Genomic DNA, 22,495 nt, shown 5'->3' with positions numbered 1-22,495 from the left:
CTGATCACATAAAACCAAGCAGCCAGCAGTTCGTGGGAGCAGTTTATGGATATTCCAGGGATTGGAGTATAAGTATCTGAAAAGAAAACTGTTTGGGAGGAAACAAAAATCCTATGAGACTGCAAAACTAAGAGATTTTTCAGTAGACAAGTATTTTGCTCTAAAAGAAATAAAGATCTTAGGTATACATTCACAGCCACTTCTGCTTAAAGTAAAGAAATAACTGTTAAAGGATGTGGGCATAAAAATGAAGAAGAGCAAAATCTTGTAGGCAATACCCATATTCTAAGCTGTTTGGGAACTAATTTAAAAGCACTTACTGATATCTGCACCTGTGTGTGTGTGCGCGCGCATGTGTGTGCGTGTGTGTAATCATTCAATAAAAACCCGTTCAAAAGCGAATTCCTTAATAATCTGAAACCTTATAATTCATGTGTCTGCTGGTGGTGGGGGAGTAGTTCTGGGGATTGAACCCGAGTGCTTGCTGTACCTCTGAGCTACATCCCTAGCCTATTTTTTTTATTATTACTTTTATTTCAAAACAGGATCTCACTAAGTGGCTGAGGCTGGCTCAAACCTCCTGTCTCAGCCTCACAAGTGCTTGGATTACGAGGATGCATCACCGCACCTGGTGCTTATAAATTATTAAGGCTGGGCGTGGTGGCGCACGCTTGTAATCCCAGTATTCGGGAGGCAGAGACTGGAGGATCGCGGTTCGTGGACAGCCTCAGCTTCTTAGCGAGGCCCTTTGCAACTCAGTGAGACCCTGTTTTAAAAAAAATAATAATAATAAAAAGATTAAAAAATAGGGCTGGGGGTGTAGCTCAGAGGTGGAATGCTTCTGGGTTCCACCCCCAGTACTGCAAATAAATAAATAAATAAATAGTAAGCAGAACAAAAGAAGACAGTTAAGATGGAAATGTGTTTAGCTGGCTACACACTTATTGCTATTGCTAGTGAATATGTTGAATTCTTCAAAGGATGGTAGAGTTTGAAAATAAAGCTTATCAAAAGCCAGAGTCTGCTGGACATGGTGGCGCGTGCTTGTAAAACCAATACTTGGGAGACTAAGACAGGAGGATCCAGGTTCATGGCCAGCCTCAGCAACTTAGTGAGAAACTGTTTCAAAATAAAGACTAAAAAACAGGGCTGGGAGGATCACGGTTCATGGACAGCCACAGCTTCTTAGTGAGGCCCTCCGCAACTTAGTGAGATCCTGTTCCGAAATAAAGAATAAAGAATAGGGCTGGAGGTAAAAAAAATAAAATAAAATAAAAATAAAAATAAAAAAAAATAAAAAATAGATTGGAGGTAAAATGCCCCTGGTTTCCATTCCCAGTATCAAAAAAAGAAAAAGAAAGAAGCCAGAGCCTAACATCCAAAGTCCTAAAACCAAGAGTAATCTTGGGAAGGGGGTTTCAGTGAAGAATGTCATAAATAATAGAAAACCCAACTTGCTATGGCGGAAACAAAGAGGCACTTTTTTTTCCTCACAACAAAAGGTCCAGCCAGGTGTGTTGACACATGCCTGTAACCTCAGTACTTGGGAGTCAGACAGGAAGATTGCGGATTCGAGGACAGCCTCCACAAGTAGTGAGATTCTCATCAACCTAGTAAGACCCTGTTTCAAAATAAAAATAAAATAGGCTGGAGATGCAGGTCATATATAGAATGCCCCCGGGTTTAATCTCCAGTTAATTGATTGGTCAGTTCATTCATTAAACAAGACGTCCAGAGGTGGATGATTGCTGGCACTGAGGGATGCTATCATCGACCCTTGTTTTGTCCAGCGTTGCCTCCCTGTACCCTGGGCACTTGGCCCTCATGCTCATGCCTCATAATGGCTGCCACAGTCCCAGGCATTTTCTCTCTGATCAAAGCAGGAGAAAAAAAAAAATAGGACCAACCCCATTGTAGCTTTTATCAGGAAAGTGAAGCCTTTTCATTGGCTAGCACTTTAGCAAATAACCACCTCAGAAGTGGCCCAGGGAGAGGCAAGGAAGAAGGAAAGTTGAGTTGGGTTCACCACATAACCAGTGTCTGCTAGAGAGATTGTCTTAAAGAAAATCAACTTGTGGTTTGGTGCTATTGGGACGAAATAAGGATATAAACTCTTGGGAGTATGGCTGAGGATGGAAACCATTTCCACTAATAGGATCATAAAAGCACATCTCTGTGTGGTGCTGGATATTGAATCAAGGGGCATTCTACCTCTGAGCTTTATTTTTCTCCCAGCCCTATTTTTTTTTTTTATTTTAATTTGAAACAGAGCTGGGCGTGGTGGCGCATGCTTGTAATCCCAGCATTCGGGAGGCTGAGACTGGAGGATCGCGGTTCACGGACAGCCTCAGCTACTTAGTGAGGCCCTCTGCAACTCAGTGAGACCCGGTTTCAAAATAAAGAATAAAAAATAGGGCTGGGGGTGTAGCTCAGAGGTTGAATGCACCTGGGTTCTATCCCCAGACCCGCAAAAAAAAAAAAAAAAAAAAAAAAAAAAAAAAATTTGAAACAGTGTCTTGCTAAGTTGCTGGGGATCCCACTAAATCATTGAGGCTGGTCTCAAACCTCTGGTCTCTCTCAGCCTCCCAAGTACTAGAATTACAGATGTACCATCATGCCCAACTCCTTTTTTTTATTTTTATTTTTTTTGGAAACAGGGTCTCAGTAAGTTGCTGAATGCCCCTTGATTCAAAGCAACGATCTTCCTGCCTCAACCTCCCAAGTATTAGGGTTACAGATGTGCATCAGCACACTTGGCTTATAAAAAGCTCATTTCTTTATTTTTTATTGGTGCATTGTAGTCATACATCTTAATGGAGTACAAGATGGCAGAGGCAGACATCCACACATCACCAATTAGCCCTTACTCCATTCCCTCCTCCTACCCCCTCTCCCTCCTTCTCATGTTTGGCTTAGTGTTAGGAGCTCATTTCTTGACTGGAGTTAAAACACCTATGTGGAAGACAGGTAGTCTGACTTTTCACCCTAAGTTGGCAATAGACCTTCATTAATGCTAATAAATCCCCAGTTGTCCCTACTAGAAAATAAGGATAATGCTTGCTCCCTGTCTCACTCCTTTCATTCAGTCCTTCCTTTATTCAGCAAATTTACACCAAGCACCTCGGTCTGTCAGGTACTGCATTAATGCCAAGGGTGCACAGATAATGCGGAACCCTTCCTGCCAGGACTCGACATTCTACTGGGTCACGGCTTGAAAGGGAATTGCGTGTTCCCGAGAGGTTGAGTGGCTTTCTCTAGCCAGCATTTGGGTGCTGGGAGGTAGAGCTGGGAGGCCGCTGATGGAGAAGGACCTCAGAACCCGCGGGAAGGAATTTGACCTTGGAGAGCCCAAGATACAGGATGATGTGAAAGACCTTTCTGGAGCACGTGAGGCAGGGGGAGGGGCCGCTAGAGGCAGAGAGACCTGGTACCCAAGAAGCTGTTGCGGAGGTTTTACGGTAATCTTGGTGAGATTAAGATAGTGGGGTTCTAGAAAGATCCTGAGGGTAAGATGGGCAGCTCTTATTGACAACTTTGACGTGTTGAAAGACAGGAGAAAGGGAGAACATCAAAAATGATTCTGAGCCGGGCGTGGTGGCACACGCTTGTAATCCCAGCGTTTGAGAGGCTGAGATGGGAGGATCTTGGTTCGCAGACAGCCTCAGCTATTTAGGTTCTCTGGAACTCAGTGAGACCCTGTTTCAAAAATAAAAAAGACTTAAAAATAGGGCTGGGGGTGTAGCTTGGAGGTAGAATGCCCCTGGGTTCCATCCCCAGTGTATATATATATATATATATATATATATATATATATATATATATATATATATATATTCTGAAGTCAGGCACAGTGGCGCAAAGCTGTAATCCCAGTATTTGGGAGGCTGAGGCGGGAGGATGGTGCAAGGCCAGGAATGTGGTAGCTTAGCAAGATCCTGTTTTAAAATAAAAAAATAGGGGTGGGGGTGTAGCTCAGAGCCAGAACACCCCAGTACCCCCCCACACACACACACACACGATTCTCGAGTTTTTCACACAACATTTGGGTGGTGCCATGAGCACCACCCAAATGAAATACAGAAGAATATGGCATCTCCTGAGCTTTATTTCTGCTCAGAGGAAAGAGGAGCAGGTGTTAGGGTTGGGGTCTAGAATGTTCTCCAAAGCTTCGGGTGTGAGCTGGGTGTCTGAGGACGGATGGGGCCATGAGAACTCTGGCCTCATCCGTGCCTGCGTCCACTGGCAGCTGGGTTGAGCACTGGGCTGGAGCAGCTCTCCTCCACCTCTGCCATGATGCCCTGCCTCACCTCGGGCCCAGAGCAGCAGAGCTGGCCGACCATGAACTAACCTCAGGAACCGTGAGCCACGTAAACCTTTGCTCCCGCTTTTTGTCAGATATTTGGGGTCACAGTGATGAGATGCTGCTCACCCACAGAGTAAGCTCTGCAGACTTATGTTGTCCATGTCATACTCCTCTTCTTACGGCCCCACAGCCCAGCTCAGAGGGGTTTCGAGGTCTGTAGTTACCTTGTCTCTACATGTGATAGGAAAACAGCTGCAGTAGACACAGGCATCCAGGAGGGCAGGATTTACCCTTCGGCTAGGCTTGGGATCTGGGGCAGGGCCACGGCTGGCCTGTCCTGCACACCCTCGTGTGACTCTGCTGGCCTCACTGCGCCTGCGTGGGGTTCCTTTTCCTGAGCTCCGTCAGTGTTACCATTTTCTAAGGTCATGGAGCAAACTGGACTTCTATGATGCTCTGGCTTCTTCTTAATTCATTCTGGTTGTGACTGTTTGAGGAGACCCCGTATCCTCTTGACCTCCCTCATATTATGTCAATCACCCTCCTTTGAAGGGCTGTTTTGATGAAACACTTAAAAGGACTACTTAAGAATACACTGTCCTCGCTGCCTGACCAAAATGCCCACTCCCTGGACTCAAGGACATCGTCTGAGAGTCGATCTCATCTTCAGAAGTTCAGCTGGCCTGCCCCTCCCTTTGGCCTCCCCTCTCCCCACAATTCCACTCTTTGCTTTCTAGAACTTTCAGCCTCACAGTCCTTCTTTAGTAAGACTGGCTCTTCTCCCAAAGGCCCAAAGAGCTAAGTTTTAACAAACACAGATAAATCAATAAAAGTGTCTTATCAGTGTGGGGATTGCCGGCAGGTGCCTCAGAGCAAACATTAGTGCAATTTCGCCATCCTTCCCCCCTCTCCAAACACACATTGGTATTTGCCTCTCCTTTCCTTAGATTACACTGTCTGGCGTGTCTTCATTCAGATGAAAATTGATCCAGTTGTGACTCATCCAGATATGGGTGGAAGTCCATATTTGGGAAGCCGTGTTAGCCAAATTTTGTGTAGTACAGTCTTCTTTTTTCTGACGTTGTCTCTGACCGATGGTCTGAGCACTTTCAGCTGCTTGGGTCTTATGAAAAGTCCTTTCTGTCGTTGAATTACTGCCACGTGGCATTCGGTTCTGTGTGCAGTACTGTGCTTTAAGAAGATTCACGGTAATTTACTTGAGAGAGGACCAGATACTCACTCGGTGTCCTGTATTTCTTGAGAATGAGGCCCAGAGAGGTGGTGTCTCTTTGGAAATGACCCCTGCCTGCTTCTCATCACTGTCGCTCTGTCTACTGAGATGACTCTAGAAGGGGTGTTTGTATAATCCATTTTAGTTCACTGAGAGGAGATATGGGTAAGAAAATGAAAGGTTAGGAAATAAAAACTAAGATGAGAAGATGTATTCATGTCTACTTATTCGTGGCTGTCTGTCAATTGTGTGGATAACTCGTGGCTCTCACCATTTTTCTGAATGTAAGTCGACTTTTTGAGAGGTAGCTGTGTGCTTTTGCACCAGGGAGTTTTATGTGAAGGGGACACCCTGGCCATCGCTAAGTCTGCTTAGTATAAGTTCCCCACTAAGGATTTATTTATTTATTTATTTATTTATTTATTTATTGCAGTACTGGGATGGAAACCAAGGGCATTCTATCTCCAAGCTGCACCCCTAGCCCTATTTTTTATTCTTTATTTCGAAACCAGGTCTCACTGAGTTGCAAAGGGCCTCACTAAGTAGCTGAGGCTGTCCATGAACCTGGATCCTCCTGTCTCCACCTCCCCAATTCTGGGATTCTGAGCATGTGCCACCATCCCCAGCTCCTACTAAGGACTTTTCAGTCTAGAACACAGGGCTTAACTTTCCTCCCATAGTGCAGCGGGAGAATATTTCCTTTCGAGGGACTGAAGCATCTATTTCTACATTGGAACCTAAGATATGAAGGCTTCTCTCACTGGTCGTTTATTGCAAGAGCCTGTGTTCCTGGAATTTCAACATGCAACTCAACCATTCACTCATTCAGTGCTTACCTATTGAGTACCTACTGTATACTGGGCACAGTGCAGTCACACCATTCAGGGAATGGGTCAACCAGTCTTTAGTGAAGAGAGAAAACACTGGCTGGCATCGGAATTCATTTACACCACCGTGGCTCTTTGAATGGCCTTCTTAGAGCAAGAAATGGACACGAGGACCAGTTCCTGGGCCTTGGCTCCACTCAGAAGCCACCTCTCTCAGGACTGGAGGAGGCCTCTGCCAGAGTCCTCAGCGCTGACTACAATGAAATATGTTCATGTGCTTCATTTATTCCTCACCCTGATTTGTTCTCTTGGCCCAGAAACAGAAAAGATAGTCCTGGAGGCAGGCAACGGATTGCCATCCTGGAAATTCAACGACCAGCTCTTCCCGTGTGACGTATGTGGGAAAGTGTTTGGCCGGCAGCAGACGTTGTCCCGACACCTCTCGCTGCACACAGGTGAGCTGGCCTCAGTTCCGCTCTCCCTCACCAACCCCTGTGACCAAGGAGTCGTGACCGGAAGTGTGGTGGATTAGGACAGGAAGTAGCAGACGCGGGTTCATCCTGACCCCTGGTGTGTTTAAGCAAGAACCTGAAAAGGCTTTTCTTATTTGTACTGAAAAGGTTCATTCTCTTCCAAGTAGGACTAAGGAAAATAGACACACATTGGGAACGCTCAGGGAAAATTCCCGAACTCTATGAAGAATGGACTGGCCTCATCCTGAGGCTGAGAAAGGGCGATACTACACCAGAATGGGGTTTTGGTGGGACACGTCAGGAGAAAGGCCACCCTGGTGCAGAGACAGTTTCTGCCTTTATGATTCTAAGGATCAGGAAGAGGAAGGGAACCAAGTTAACAGGGACTAAAAGAGGAATAAATGATAACCTAATTAGCAAAAATTAAGTGAAGGGGGAAAAATGAGGTAAAATCAGTGGTAAACATAAAGCAAGATGGAAATAAAAGGGCTGAGGATATATAGCTCAGTGGTAGAGCATGCGCTCAGTATGTGGGAAGCCCTGGCCATCCGCAGGAAAAAATAGAATAAAAATCAAATATTTCAGTTCTCACACCCAAATTCAGGCTTTTAAAATATTTCAGTTCTCACACTCAAATTTGGGCTTTTTTTTTTTTTTTTTTTTTTTTTTTTTGGTGGTGGTACTGGGGGTAGAACCCAGAGGCTTTCTACCTCCGGGCTATACTCCCAGACCTGTTTTATATTTTATTTGGAAACAGGGTCTCACTAAGTTGCTGAGAGCCTCACTAAGTAGCTAAGGCTGGCTTCGAACCCATGTGATCCTCCTGTCTCAGTCTCCCAAGCACGGGGATTACAAGTGTGCGCCACAATGCCCAGCTAAATTTAGGCTTTTAAAATATGCAGAAACATCTTATTTTTGGGAAACACAAAAACAAAATGAAAAAAAAAAGTTCAAAGTGAAAGTTTTGTGCATCTCAAGAAATTAAGGAACCAACACTGGGAGTGTTAATAATGGCAGGATAGATTTTTGTCCCCCCCTTTTTTTTCTTTTTGTTTTTAATATTTTTAATCTTAAATCACACTAACAATAAACTTTAATTATATATTTAGGCCCAAAGAAAACTGCAATATGTTTTAAGAAAAAGGTTTTGTAGGCCACATTTTGTGAACATACTTAAATGAAATTTAAACTGAGAGTCAATAAAATATGCTACTTAATTGGATCAATTAAAAAAAAAAAAAGAAGAAAATTACCAGGCTCAGTGATGGATGTCTGTAATCCTAGTTCTTGGGAGGCTAAGACAGGAGCATCACAGGTTCGAGACCAGCCTCAGTAACTTTAGGGAGATTCTCAAACACCTAACAAGACCCTGTTTCAAATTTTTAAAAATGTAAAAAGGACTGAGAATATAGGTCAAAGGTAGAATGCTCCTCAGTTCAATCCCCAGTACTACAAAAAAGGAAAAGAAAAAGGTGAAGGAAAAGAAAATTCAAATATCATACATCCAGAAAGAATTTTTTAAATATTAAAAATACTTCATTTCTACTTTATCCCTTGAGCAAACAACTATAGCTCTTGTCAGAGGAAATTGTACAGACTTAAATGCTTAAGTCGGGTGTGGTGGAGCAAGCTTGTAATCCCAGCATTTGGGAGGCTGAGACAGGAGGATCGCGGTTCACAGCCAACCTCAGCTACTTAGTGAGGCCCTCTGCGACTCAGTGAGACCCTGGTTCAAAATAAACAATAAAAAATAGGGCTGGGGGTGTAGCTCAGAGGTAGAATGCCCCTGGGTTCCATCCCTAGTACCAAACACACACACACACACACACACACACACACACACACACACACACACGCACTGCTTATGTCAGGAAAAGAGAAAGAGAAAAGTACTGTTCATCTTAAAGAATTAGTAAAAGAACAACAAAATCTAGGAAGAGGGAAGAGGAGGAGAGGAAGGAGGAAAGTTAGATGGACACAGATAACTGAGGTAAAATTATCAAAATTGACCCAAGGGGCAGGTGGAACTTGAATAAAACAGTTAGCAAACCTCAGCTACTTAGTGAGGCCCTCTGCGACTCAGTTAGACCCGGTTTCAAAATAAAGAATAAAAAATAGGGCAGGGGGTGTAGCTCAGAGGTAGAATGTCCCTGGGTTCCACCCCCAACCCTCAAAAAAAAATAAAATAAAATCTGTCCTAATAACAGAAAGCTCCCTGTTCAGTTTATGGAGGAATTGTTACCAAAACTTCACAGCTTCACTTATTTATACAAAGGCAAAACTTCTGGGGGATTCTGTGGTCTCTGCACCCCTCCCCTAGTTCATTCAGAGGTTGGGGCTATGGCGTTGATGATCTATGGTGTTGATGATCCCTTATGGTTTGTTTTAGAAACACTTTCTTTAACATGTTCTTCCCATGATGTAAATATGACAGGTTTTTTTTTTTTTAAGCCAAGCCCAGAAATACCGAATGGAAGCAGGGATAGGAAACGAAGCTGTCCTCTGCTCTGCCTTCTACGTCTATCTGTGCGGTAGATGTGAGGCTCCTCGTACTGTAATTTGCCTGATGAACCAAATGAATTCAGAATGCCACTCTGGAAACAATCCTGAAACATTAGTCAGGTTTATGAGAGAATTCCCATTAAGAAATTAATTGAGATGTTTTATTTCATTTAGGTAAAATGCAAATTTCCAATTAAGTTATTTTATACAAGTCTTATTATTTTAATTTTTTTAATTTCATTTCATTCGTTTTTATTTCTTGGCTGATCTGGACCTGGAGCTGAGAGAAAGTGACAAACCTCTCTTACCTTCGCATTGTACAAAGGTTTATTTATTTCTCCTCCCATAGCCCAGCACCCACACACAACTGACGCCCGGGGACACAATCGTACTCACGCACACATGCACAGAGTTCTTTTAGGCCTGGTGAGGTTCGTCTTGTCGGGAAGAGGGGCTGGCTATGGGTGTCCGGGTAAAAGCAGAATTTTAGGGAAAAACATGAAAAATAAATCTAGGAGCTCTGAAGAAACAGGTGAAAAGGCATTTTGTGTTGCCCTTTGGTTGAAATGGCCCTTAGTTTCGCTCCCATATTCGACGTTGAGCCAGTATTTAGTCGCTGTAGAACCCCAAGTTCCAGGTGCTCTACCAAATCTTGTTTTAGACCAATTGCCCTGGGCAAGTGGTCTTTTGTGTTAGGAAGTATTGATACAGGAGTGGATGCTGGGTAGAGACTCGGACACTTAAAATTCCAAGGCACAACCCTTGTCCCCACTCAAATGAGACGTGAGTCATCCTTTCCTTGGTACATCTAAGTGATGGCTTTGCTGGCTACTGAGGTTTTGTTGTTTGAGAGCTGTTAGGTTTTAATTTTTTTTTTCCCTCATTCGTTCTCCCCCAGAGGAAAGAAAATACAAATGCCACTTGTGCCCCTATGCTGCTAAGTGCCGTGCAAATCTGAACCAGCACTTGACCGTGCATTCTGTGAAGCTGGTGAGCACCGACACCGAGGACATCGTGAGTGCCGTCATCTCCGAAGGCAGTGACGGGAAGAAACACTCTTATTATTACAGGTGAGTTGAGGGCAGGACACGAGGATAGTTTCCCAGCAGGGCCCTGGCTTCGAGGCTCCCTGCCTCTCTGCTCAGACAGAAGGACCGGACCGCAGCTTCAAGGACAGCCTCAGGAACTCAGTGAGACCCTGTTTCAAAAGAAAAAGGGTTGAGGGTGTAACTCAGAGGTAGAACGCTCCTGGATTCAATCCCCTGTACTACACACACACACACACACACACACACACACACACACACACACACAGTGTTCTGATGATTTGTTCTTAGATTGAATCCTGTGTTACTCAGGCTCCACTCTGGGCTTAGGTGACCCTGGTAGAATTAACAGAAAGAGAAGCCGTCTTAGAAGTGGATCTGTGGGTGGAGCCTCGGAGAGTGACAGGGCTCCGGGGATGAATACCTGTTAGTTCTGTGCACCTCACTGCTGCATTAAGAATTTTAAGGAAAAAAGTCAAGGAAAGGTCAATCCAGGAGCTCTAAGCAGTTAGCCCAGATGGCATTATGCATCGCCTCTTGTTTCTGTCTGTCAGTCATGCCTGCAGTGTTATGTTGTTTCCATGTTTCAACATCGAATCAGTATTTGGTTCGGGTGCTATAAAGCCCCAAGTTTCAGGCTCTCCACCAAACCCCGCTTTAGAGAAACAGGTGGAAACTTGCTTTTGCAAGGTGTCTCTGGATGGAATTGATACAGGTAGGGCTGCCTGTTTGCAGTGCCATAGGACGATCTGCATGGGCTTTTCTTGCCACCCAGGAAGGTTTCCAGGAGCAGAGAGAGACGCCGGGTGTGCAGTGCTCCCCATGTACCACCAGCAGACCGGCGCCACTAAAATACATTGGCAATGCTGCCCTGCGTCTCCCTGCCCAAAAGACTCACTCAGGCAAGGTGCAGCATCTGGAATCTGTAGTTTCTAGTTAACTTTATGATTATTTAGCCACGTAGTAGCATGTATGGGAATGTCACGTTATGCTGGCACCTAATCTGTTTGGCATGGTGACCGCCTCAGAGGCGTCCTGAGCGCAGGAGAACCGCCCAACGCCGCCCCTCTGCGTGGAGGGGAGATGCGCGTGAAGCTCTGCTCTTCTCGAGCGTAGCCCGCGTGAACGCGTGGCCCGCGCTGAGAAACACGTCTCCCCCTCTGGCCCCAGCTGCCACGTGTGTGGATTCGAGACGGAGCTCAACGTCCAGTTCGTCAGCCACATGTCGCTGCACGTGGACAAGGAGCAGTGGATGTTCTCCATCTGCTGCAGCACCTGCGACTTCGCCACCATGGAGGAAGCGGAGATCAAGGCGCACGTCAACACCAAACACACAGGTGACCCTTCCCGCCCGTCCTCCTCCCCGTCCTGCCCCGGCGTCCGCGCCCCACAGGGTCTGCCACTTGGCAGAAGCCTCCTGGCCGCTGGATGGTGACATTTCCTTCCATAGAGAAAGAGCTTTTCGGGAGGAGCAGGACCAGGTGGTCCTGTGCGGTTGCCTGGCTCGGCCTGGGCTGCCCTGACCGAGCTCGGGCTTGGGTCTGTTGAGCTGTGTTCTGCATCCTTAGCTGGGTCCCATTTCAGGCTCACAGCGACCCGCAGGTGCCTGCTGTCATTATCACAACCAACAGGTGGAGAAACTGAGGCTTAACAGACTGGTATTCCACCCAAGGCCGGTGACCGGGACTCTCGGCAGGGCCCCGCGGCGCCCTCTCCGCCGCCCTGCTGAGCTGACAGCCCAGCACATCACTTGGCAAGGCATTTTGAACCTGTCTGTTCGGCCATGCCAGAGCACAGTACTTGGGATTGTGCAAGCTCTGTTCCTTTTCCAAAACCCCGCAGCCCTGATGCTCCCCAGAAGGACCCATAACAAAGAACTGGCAAAGAAAGCTGGGCGCAGGGGCGCACACCTGTCGTCCCAGTACTTGGATGGCCGAGGCAAGAGGTCTCGGGTTTGAGGCCAGCGCACAGTAACTTAGTGAGACCCTGATTCAAACTTTAAAAAGGCTGAGAGCATAGGTCAGTGGTGGGGTACACCTGGCTTCAATCCTCAACACCACAAAGAAAGAATGAAGGGAGTGAAGGAAGGAGGAGCAGAACAAGGAAACCAGGTTCTCCTGAAGCAAACCCAGCAAGCCTGGGCCAGTGCTTACCTTCCGCTTAAGTCCCTTACCAACCTGGCTAACTTCTTTCATTTAAAGACGTTAACATCGCCGGGCGTGGTGGCACATGTTTGTAATCCCCGCTTGGGAGGCAAAACAGGAGGATCACGCAGGTTCCAAGCCAGCCTCGCTGGCTTAAGAGACCCTGTTTCCAAATAAAAATATCAAATAGGTCTTGGAGTATACCTGGAGGTAGAAGGGTTTCCGGGAACCCCAGTACCACCAAAAAAATAAATAAATAAAAATAAAAGACATTAACTCTTTTTTTTTTTTTTTTTTTTTTTTTTTTGTAGTGCTAGGGATGGAACCCAGGGGCATTCTACCTTCGAACTATACCACCAGTCTGATTTTTTTATTCTTTATTTTAAAACAAGGTCTCATTAAGTTGCAGTGAGGGCCTCGCTAAGTAGGTAAGGCTGGCCGTGAACCCGGATCCTCCTGTCTCAGCCTCCCAAGTACTGGGATTACAAGCGTGCGGCACCATGCCGCGTAGAGACGTTAACATTTTTTTTTTTTTTTTTGGTGGTACTGGGGTTCCTGGAAGCCCTCCTTCCTCCGGGCTACACTCCCAGACCTATTTTATATTTTTGAAACAGGGTCTCTTACGCCAGCACGGCTGGCTTCGAACCTGCGCGATCCTCCTGTCTCCGCCTCCCAAGCACGGGGATTACAAGCGTGCGCCACCACGCCCGGCGAGACGTTAACATTTTGACTTCCCATGCAGTGATACTCCCACAAACGATGATTATAGATACCACCAAAGTGAAGTCATTCTGTGAGAATAAAGAGGACCCCCCCTCATCCCCCCACATTTGTGGTGCTTTTACAAGTTTGCTAGATGCCAGCCCCGGTGTTGGGCCAGCCCCGCACATCAGGGGTCCTGGAGGGCTCGGGAGGGGACTTCCCCTGCCGCGGGTGCTGCCCATGGCATGGCCAGGAGCTCTGTGCTTCTCCGGCTGCTCCAGCCCGGTGGTGCCAACAGCAATAAAAGCTTGTTTTTGTCAGCAAATTGAGCAGCGATGACTTGGAGGTCTGTAGAGAGTCATTACGCCGAGTGAGAAGGTGCCATTTTTACAGTCGGTTGTCTGACCGTAACCACATTAGCACCGTGGGCAGCAGGTGAACTGGGAAAGCCACATTGAAGACAAATTAAATTTGGCATTTCTGGAGTGGCAAAAAGAGGGAAAGGCCGGTCACCTTCCTGTTTCCCCTGCTTTTTCATTAAGCCCTCCTTCTCCTAGCCCTCTCCACCCCAGCCTGACCTGAACCCCTCCATGCTCTGCAACCCCCTCCCCCACTGCCCACCCCAGGGAAGCTCTAGAAACCATCATGTTGGTCCTGGCGTCATTGCTCACTGTAAAAACGTCACCCTCACGCCTGCGCAGTGCAAACACACGCACCTCCTGGCTACCAATAGCACATGGTGAAGATCTGCTGCTCTGAGATCTGCCCCCTCCAAGTCGAGCTGGGAAGAAATTCCCATTTGTTAGTACAGGGATCCAAGAGGGAAATGCATGAAAGAAATTTCTTTTGTATCCTAGCATGGTGGCACACAACTATAGTTCCAGTACTTGGGAGGCTGAACCAGAAGAATTACAGGCGAGGCCAGCCAGAGAAGTTTCCAAATAAAATATAAAATAGGGCTGGGGGTGTAGCTCAGAGGTAGAATGCCCCTAGGTTCAATCTCTATTACCACCAAGAAAGAAAGAAAAAAGGGAAGGGAAGGAGGGAAATTTATTTCATAATTTAGTAGATACTGATATGAAAATCAGAATAAAACATTTTAGCCAGGCATGATGGCACATGCCTATGATCTCAATACTTGTAAGGCTGAGACAGGATGATCACAGGTTCAAGGACAGCCTCAGCTTGTAGTGAGGCTCTCATCAACAGAAATTCTCTCATCAACAGAAATTTCTAATTTCTGTTTCCAAATTAGGAAAAAATTTTAAAAAATTGAGGTGGGCATCATGGCATACTCTTGTAATCCCAGTACTTGGGAGGCTGAGACAGGAGGATCGCGGGTTTGGGGCCAACCTCAGCTACTTAGTGAAACCCTCCGCAACTTAGTGAGACCCTGTTTCAAAATAAAGAATAAAAAATAGGACTTGGGGTATAGCTCAGACGTAGAATGCCCCTGGGTTCAATCCCCAGTACCACACACACACACACACACACACACACACACACACACACACACAGAGAGAGAGAGAGAGAGAGAGAGAATAAAATATTAACATATTTTATAAACCAGGGCCTTGCAAACATTTTTTTTAAACAGGTCCAGATGGTAAATAGTTCAAGTTCTGAGGTCATACAGTTTCCGTTAGAACTCAAACTAAGTCATAGGCAACACACAAATGAATGGCCGTGTTTCACCAGATCATTTTATACAAGAACAGGAAGCTCATTTGGACACAAGGACAGTAGTCTGCTGATGACCTCTGTTACAAGCTAATGGTTTCACAGTGAGGGTTTCTTATATTTAGTACTGTATGGTGTTTGAATTTGACCCAAAATCTCTTAACCTAAGCTGCACGTTGGTAACGTATATTATTATAAAGTTACTGTAAAGTTAGTATAAAGCAGTATTTATGCTATAGAGTTTGTCACTGCTGTATTCCGTGCCTGGAGCAGTCCCTGGACAGTGAGAGGAGTACGTGTTCATTCAATGAGAGGATATCCTGGCCAAGCCCATCTCTACCCACAGCCTTCTGTGATGGCTAGGAAGATTACTTATGCATGTAATCTACCTGGAAGAAATTACTTGGTATGGAGGAGCACACACGTGCAATTCTAGATCTGGGTTCCTTGAAACTGCATCATGGTAGAGAACATAGTATTTGATATAAAACTATCACTTAACATGATTGATTCTAGCTGGGCGTGGTGGCGCACGTTTGTAATCCCCGCACTTGGGAGGCGGAGACAGGAGGATCGCACAGGTTCGAAGCTGGCCTTGCTGGCTTAAGAGACCCTGTTTCCAAATAAAAATATAAAAAATAGGTATCTGGGAGTGTAGCCCGGAGGTAGAAGGGCTTCCAGGAACCCCAGTACCATTCTTGCCATCCTCCTGCCTCAGCTTCCTGAGTAGCTGGGATTACAGGTATGCACCACCACACCTGGCTTAAAATCCTTATTCTTAATCTTATGAGATTAATGACAATTTAAAAAAAGATGCTCACTTTGCGTGTGTGTGTGTGTGTGTGTGTGTGTGTGTGTGTGTGTTGCTAGGAATTGAACCAGGGGCATTCTACCTCCAAAGTATACTCTCAGCCCTATTTCTTTTTTTTTTTTTTTTTTTTTTTTGGTGGTGGTGGTACTGGGGGTGCACCCCAAGGGCTTTCTACCTCCGGGTCACACTCCCAGACCTATTTTCTATTTTATTTGGAAACAGGGTCTCACTAAATTGCTGAGAGCCTCACTAAGTTAGCTGAGGCTGGCTTCGAACCTGTGCGATCCTCCCGTCTCAGCCTCCCAAGCGCAGGGATTACAAGCGTGCACCACCACGCCTGGCTCCTATTTCATTTTTAAATATGCACCTACTAACACTGCAAAAGAAGACAAGAGCTAAAAGCAGGGCGGCCTTTTAGACGAGGGATCACAGATCAGCCAAGCTGGGCTTAATGTGTTAATGGCTGGTAACACCTCAGTAAGCGCTCATTAGATGAATGGAGGGGTTGCTCTCGGCCCCAGCTACCGCACGCGCTGCTGCTAGGGACGCAAAGGGAATCCCAGTGGGTGCCCCTGGTCGCGGGAAAGGCCAGCCCGTGCCCACAGAAGGATGGCGCGTCCCTGGGACCCAGCCCACTCCCACCCCCCACCCCCGTGACTGCTGCCAATTGAGGGTTTTTATCTGCCAAGTAACAGATCTGGGTTACTTTCATTTTTCAGGGGAAGACAGGAAGACCCCCAGCGAATCAAATAGCCCCTCCTCATCCTCCCTCTCAGCTCTGAGTGATTCAGCCAACAGCAAAGACGATTCCGACAGCTCCCAGAAAAATAAAGGCGGGAACAACCTGCTGGTCATCTCTGTCGTCCCCGGGAGCCAGCCCTCCCTGACCAGCGAGGAAAAGCCAGAGAAAGGTGAGGGAGGAGGTGGCGGGGCCTGCTCAACCCTGTCCACTCTGGGATGACCCAGTCTTGTGACTACACCCTGGACAGGAGCAAGTTTGGAAAATAGACACAGAGGCCCAAGACGCAGGATCACATGCAGATATTGGGCCCAGGATACAGCAAATTCGTACTTTCTTTCAGCTTGGTTGGCGTGCAGATACAGGGCAGAAGAATAAGGAGGGCGACTTTGCTGCTGTCCATTTGTCTTAGTACCGAGGGGTGGGGACCAGTGCCTGGCAGGGTCTGTCTGTTGGGAGGTTCCTAGGGGGGAGACGGGTGGACGCCGCCCCACTCCTGCCCCCCCCACCCGTCTCCTCTACACCCAGCTTCTGCCTTTGCAGGGTTCGAATGCATTTTTTGCAACTTTGTCTGCAAGACCAAGAACATGTTTGAGCGACATCTGCAGATACACCTCATCACCCGGATGTTTGAGTGTGACGTGTGCCACAAGTTCATGAAGACCCCCGAACAGCTGCTGGAGCATAAGAAATGCCACACTGTCCCCACCGGTGGGCTCAAGTAAGGAAAGCAAGTACAGAACCTTTTACTGCGTTGTTATTATACACCCTCCCCTCCCCTCCCCTCCCCTCCCTTCCCTGGAAGGCCTTGGGGGTCGTGGACTGGGGGAGCTGGCCCTGAGGGGAGTTAGTCAGGAACCTCTGCTGCCTTTAGCTGGACTGAATCAGACCCATCCCTCGGGGGTGGGGGTGGGGGGTCAGCAGTCTCCAGCGAAGAGAATGTATTTCACAAATATCCCCAGATGCGGGGCAAGGACATGTTGGATCAGCCCCCTGTGCAAGAGTAGCCTCACCCTGCATAGCATGGCTTTCGTTCAGGCTTCATTTGACTGCACTCGGGTTCGCATCCCTGGAGATGGGACACTACGCCATCAGTCTAGCTCGCCATTTCTGGTTTTTTAGATGGCTTGCCATCTATGTTTTAAGGAGGGATTACAACCATCCCACCCCAAAATTGGAACCTTAACAGTTCCACTAGGCAGAAGGCAACATTTTTCTCAGTGTTTTGTGTTTTGTTTTGGTTTGGTTTTGGTTTTCTACTGGGATTGGGATTGAACTCAGGGGTGTTCTACTTCTGAGCCACACACCCCGCATCCACTTTATTTTTTATTTTGAGACACACTCTCACTAGGCTATTGAGGGCCTCGATAAGCTGCTGGGGCTGGCCTTGAACATGCGATCCTCCCATCTCAGCTTCCCAAGTATTGGGATTGCAAGCGTGCACCCAGCTTAGAGACACCATTTTTCATGCAGAGATCATGTGCCTTCCTGCTAACAGGCCACATGCCTTCCCCCAAAAGATCTAACCAAGAAGCGTCATCCTTAATCAATATTTGCAAGATGCCCTGTGGTCTCGTGTGAAACCAGTCGGTTATTATCAAACATACTGTGTGTCTGGCTTGATAGTAGGTGCTAAAGGGCACACCAGGAATAAAATATAGTTTCCACCCTCAGGAAATGTATGTCCTAGCACTATGAGAATTTAATCTTCCCAGCAATTCTGAGATCAGAGTCCCTGTCCACAAGACACTTACGGCGTGCTAAAGAGAAACGAGCCTATGTAGTTGGGTGCAGACAGACAGTTGCTGGGGAAAAAAAAAAAAGATATATATATATATACACACACACATATGTATGTATGTATATATATATATATATATATATATATATATATATTCCTCTTTAGCTGAAATGATCGTGAGGTTAAAAGAATGAAAAAGTACGTTTTACTCAATAGGGGAAAAGAGAAATCTTCCCTTTTAAGCCCATTTCATCATTGAAACTCACCACCTGCCAGATGGGTGGCGTGCCTCCCCTGGGTGGGTAAGAATGGAGAGCCCCCAATGGACCTGTGGAGTGGAGCACTGGGAGGCGTGGCAGGTCAGGTTGGCTCACCCTGCTCCTGCCTGGTCACGGCCCCCTCCCCCAGAACCTGCCCAAACCGAAGAGCCAGGGAAGGGCACCTCCTGTGGATTCCACTGGGTGGGTGGGGGCGCCCGGATGGGAAGGGGAGGGGGAGGGGGTGTTGTGATTCGTTCAGCCAGGAGATGGGTAATGCCCAGCCAGAGCTTACTTGGAAATTCGATTTGGTTTGTTCCCTGTGTCCCTTTATAAGTATTGGTGTATTAAACAGAAGAGCCCAGCTATTCCGCGGATAGACTAGGGAAACCTCTGGGTAGCGGGTCACACCCATGACCTCGCGGTCCCTACCAGTCGCCTTTCCTCGGGGGCCTGGGCAGCCCCGAGCCTCTGGCCCACTGGGGAGGATGCCCCACGAATCCTGATGCTTTTGCCGGGTCCGACACTTCCCGTGCGGTGCTAACCGTCCCCTGTGTGATAGTTTATGTTCTAGGGTGACCAAGTAGAAGAATACTTGGAAAAAAATTGATAATGCCTTCTGGCTATACAGTGAGTCTTTGTTTTGTTTTGTTTCGTTTCCTTCGCCATATCGGAGAATTTATTTGCCTGAGAGAGTGTCTTTTAAGATAAATAACGGGAGCCCAGAAAACCCTTAGCACTTTGCCTGAGCAGCGAAAGAAAGACTTGAGCTGTGGGTCACAGAAACGTCCTTAACATGAAACAGACCGCCGATGTCTCAATTGCTTTTCTGTGATGGAACTGCTTGTACTCTATATCCTGTTCATAAATGCAGATCGAATAAGATTATACTATTATTTTTCTTTTGCCGTAGCTCAGGACAGTGGTGAGTTTCAGACTCCTCTAGGTAAGGCCCAGCTTGGCGTAGGGGTTGTGTGTGCACCTGATCTGGGAATGGGCTTTATATTTCTCTCGTGTGCACTCTTCTGTGAGCTGAGGTTCAAGGGCTAACGGCGAGCTTGGCGCTGAGGAGGCAGTGCACGGTGCACCTGGTTGTGTTGGGCTCTGCTGAACACCTCTCCAAACCCTCTGAGGATAGTCCCCTCCCGGGCCCCGCCCTGCGGGAGCCCAGTACAGCAACCCCTTGATATCTGCATCCTACTCGGAAAGACCGCAGACACGCTAGTTAGCCTACGAGCCACCGACTCAAACCCGGCAGCAGTTTCCGTCAACACGCCCTCACTTCTCCCAGTCCCTGGGCCAGCCGGGATGGTTAGTGGCAGGCTGCTCACACTGCCCAGCATGGAGAGTCTGAGCCAGGACCCCACAAGAGCCCCACAAGGAGAGGAAGCCAGGACTCTAACCCGCCCTCCTCGAATCTATGCTGATTACTTGTAGAGACCACTCAGCCAGTGAATCCGCTTGTCCCAAGAGCTTCCCAGGTGCTGAGTACTCCCGTAGCACCACAGAATGCTGAAAAGAGAAGGAAAACCCAGCCCTCTGAGAACTGGTCGATGGTCTGGCATCACAGTGCACCGGCCAGGACTGTCTTGGCGCTCCGGAGCAGTGTTCCGGGCTGCTGGGCGGGCTCCTCGTCCTCCAGTGCCCCTGCTAAGGCCCCGCCCTCCTTTCCTGATGGAGGACAGGTGCTTTAGGTTCTGCGAATCCACGCACATGAGTGCATACACACACACACACACACACACACACACACACACAGTCGCACACACACGCAGGGACACACACAGGCCTTCTCATCCTAACAACCCTTTAATAAGCACGACTCTGACCCTGTGACTTTCTGTTTGCTGGAGGTAGCTCTCCCTACAAGCTGCTCTTTAAAACCTCCTAGCCTCTCTGCGTGTGCTTGGTGTGGTGCATGAGAAGTCGGTTCTTTGTGTCGCTCTGGAGGCCGGCCAGCAGGTTTAGACCTCTGCCCTGTCCGGCGGGGAGTGGGGAGGGTTCCAGGGGCCGGGTGGGGGGCTGGGGCAGCACCAGCTCAGCCGTCCCTCATCCCTTGCACTTTCTCTGCTCCCCTCCCCAGGGCCGGCCTTGGCCCTGGCAGCCAAGAATCCAGCGTAGGCCGAGCAGACCTCAGCAGGGCTCCCCGCTAGGGGGACCGCTCTTGTCGACAGTGAAAGCCAAGGAGGGCCATCTCCATCCCTGAGAGTCAGCAGGGCTGGGCTGGGCAGGCCAGGCTTCGAGACCGGAGGGCGGGCGAGGTGGGGAGACGCGCGGCTGCCCCGGGGGGCCCTCCCGGCTGACCCTCCCTCGCATCGCTCTCTCCCCGGCAGGTGCCCATTCTGCATTTATTCCACCAACCGCCCCGCTGCCATGGAGTGCCACCTCAAGACCCACTACAAGATGGAGTACAAGTGCCGCATCTGCCAGATGGTCATGGCCAACCAGCTGGAGCTGGAGACGCACACCCGCGCACACCGCCTGGGCAACCACTACAAGTGTGACCAGTGCGGCTACCTGTCCAAGACCGCCAACAAACTCATCGAGCACGTGCGCGTGCACACGGGGGAGCGCCCCTTCCACTGTGACCAGTGTAGCTACAGCTGCAAGCGCAAGGACAATCTCAACCTGCACAAGAAGCTGAAGCACTCCCCCCGCCAGACCTTCAGCTGCGAAGAGTGCCTCTTCAAGACCACACACCCTTTCGTCTTCAGCCGCCACCTCAAGAAGCACCAGACTGGGGACGGCGCCGAGGAGGACAAGAAGGGCCAGTACGCAGCCCCCAAGGAACTGGCCGGCCCCGGGGCCCCGCTCCTGGTCGTCGGCAGCTCCCGGAACCTCTTGTCGCCCCTGTCGGCCATGTCTGCCTCGCAGGCTCTGCAGACCGTGGCCTTGACCGCTGCCCACGGCAGCAGCTCCGAGCCCAACCTGGTCCTCAAGGCCCTGGCCTTCAACGGCTCCCCTCTGCTCTTCGACAAGTACCGGAACTCAGATTCTGCCCATCTCATTCCCTTGACGATGTTATACCCCAAGAACCACTTGGATCTCACATTCCACCCTCCCCGACCTCAGACTGCGCCCCCCAGCATCCCCTCGCCCAAACACTCCTTCCTCGCCTATCTTGGACTAAGAGAGAGAGCAGAGACTGTCTGAGGGCAGCCACGTTCTGTACCAAAAACAAAGACACAGAGACAAACACACAAACAAAAAAAAATATATAACACAAAACTTAAAACACAACCCCAGCAGGTGTATGTTGCTGCAAAGCCTACGGACCCCCCCCCCCAGGGGTCTGAACCACGTGTACTGTATATCTTGAGTAAGGAGTAGAGAAATGGCGCTGTGTGTATACCTATCGCATTGACCTGAAAAGCTGCTTTATCCAATCTTCAGAGAGGTGACCCGCTGCATACTTCTGCTCTCAGAGGCATGCCTCCCTTCCACTCTCCCGCTCCAGCCCCTCTCGTACTTTTCTCTGGAAGGAATCTTGTCTTGTTAAGCCCTGAAGAGTGTCCTTAATAGCAATCAGCACTTGTAAACATACATCCTGGGGCATCTGGTTTTCTGTTGGGTGAGTGGGGTGTGTGGGCGTTTGTGGATTCCGAAAGAAAGCCGAGCGTCCTGTGCCATGACATTTTGGTTGCACATTCTCTGTACTGGCTTGTTTAACAGCGATGAACATTCTTTCGCCCTCCTGGGTTTGTTCATCCACTAGTCTCCCTCCCCACCCCAGCTCCTCCATCACCGTTTCTCTCTCTATTCTACGGCCACAAAGGGTGGTAGGGCCTGGTGTTTAGTGGGAGGCACGGTAGACCTGTGTAGTTCTGCTGGAAACTTCCACAGAGTGCTAGACACCTTGAGCTCAGATCTTCTCTGGTTTTGAGGATGGGAGGAGTCGAGGGACTGATCTGCAAGAAGTATCTTGCAGCACTGCCAAAATCACAGAGCGTACGTGGTTTGAGTGTGTGCTCACAGGGAGACGATGTGTACGGTGCATGCACACCCTGCACCATTTTTTAAGGGCAGATGATATATATAT

General features: G+C 48.3%; 1 protein-coding gene across 1 annotated transcript in view; it reads left to right on the top strand.

Annotated features, from left to right (window-relative positions):
- The window catches only part of ZNF827 (zinc finger protein 827), a gene marked incomplete at its 5' end in the record, with an annotated part of 185,189 nt that extends 163,438 nt beyond the window's left edge, over positions 1-21,751 (top strand). Inside the window, 6 exons of the mRNA XM_080697091.1 lie at positions 6,679-6,816; positions 10,235-10,406; positions 11,553-11,719; positions 16,439-16,630; positions 17,002-17,179; positions 20,790-21,751. Coding sequence (XP_080553217.1) covers positions 6,679-6,816; positions 10,235-10,406; positions 11,553-11,719; positions 16,439-16,630; positions 17,002-17,179; positions 20,790-21,609 — 1,667 coding nt within the window. The 3' untranslated portion in view covers positions 21,610-21,751. The remainder of the gene's footprint in view (positions 1-6,678; positions 6,817-10,234; positions 10,407-11,552; positions 11,720-16,438; positions 16,631-17,001; positions 17,180-20,789) is intronic.
- Positions 21,752-22,495: the final 744 nt, after the last annotated feature.

The sequence above is a fragment of the Muscardinus avellanarius genome, assembly GCF_963383645.1.
Source record: "Muscardinus avellanarius genome assembly, chromosome: 6".
In the NCBI taxonomy this organism is placed as follows: Eukaryota; Metazoa; Chordata; class Mammalia; order Rodentia; family Gliridae; genus Muscardinus; species Muscardinus avellanarius.
The sequence above is the reverse complement of the archived record's forward strand: the minus strand, read 5'-3'. Positions and strand labels throughout refer to the sequence as shown.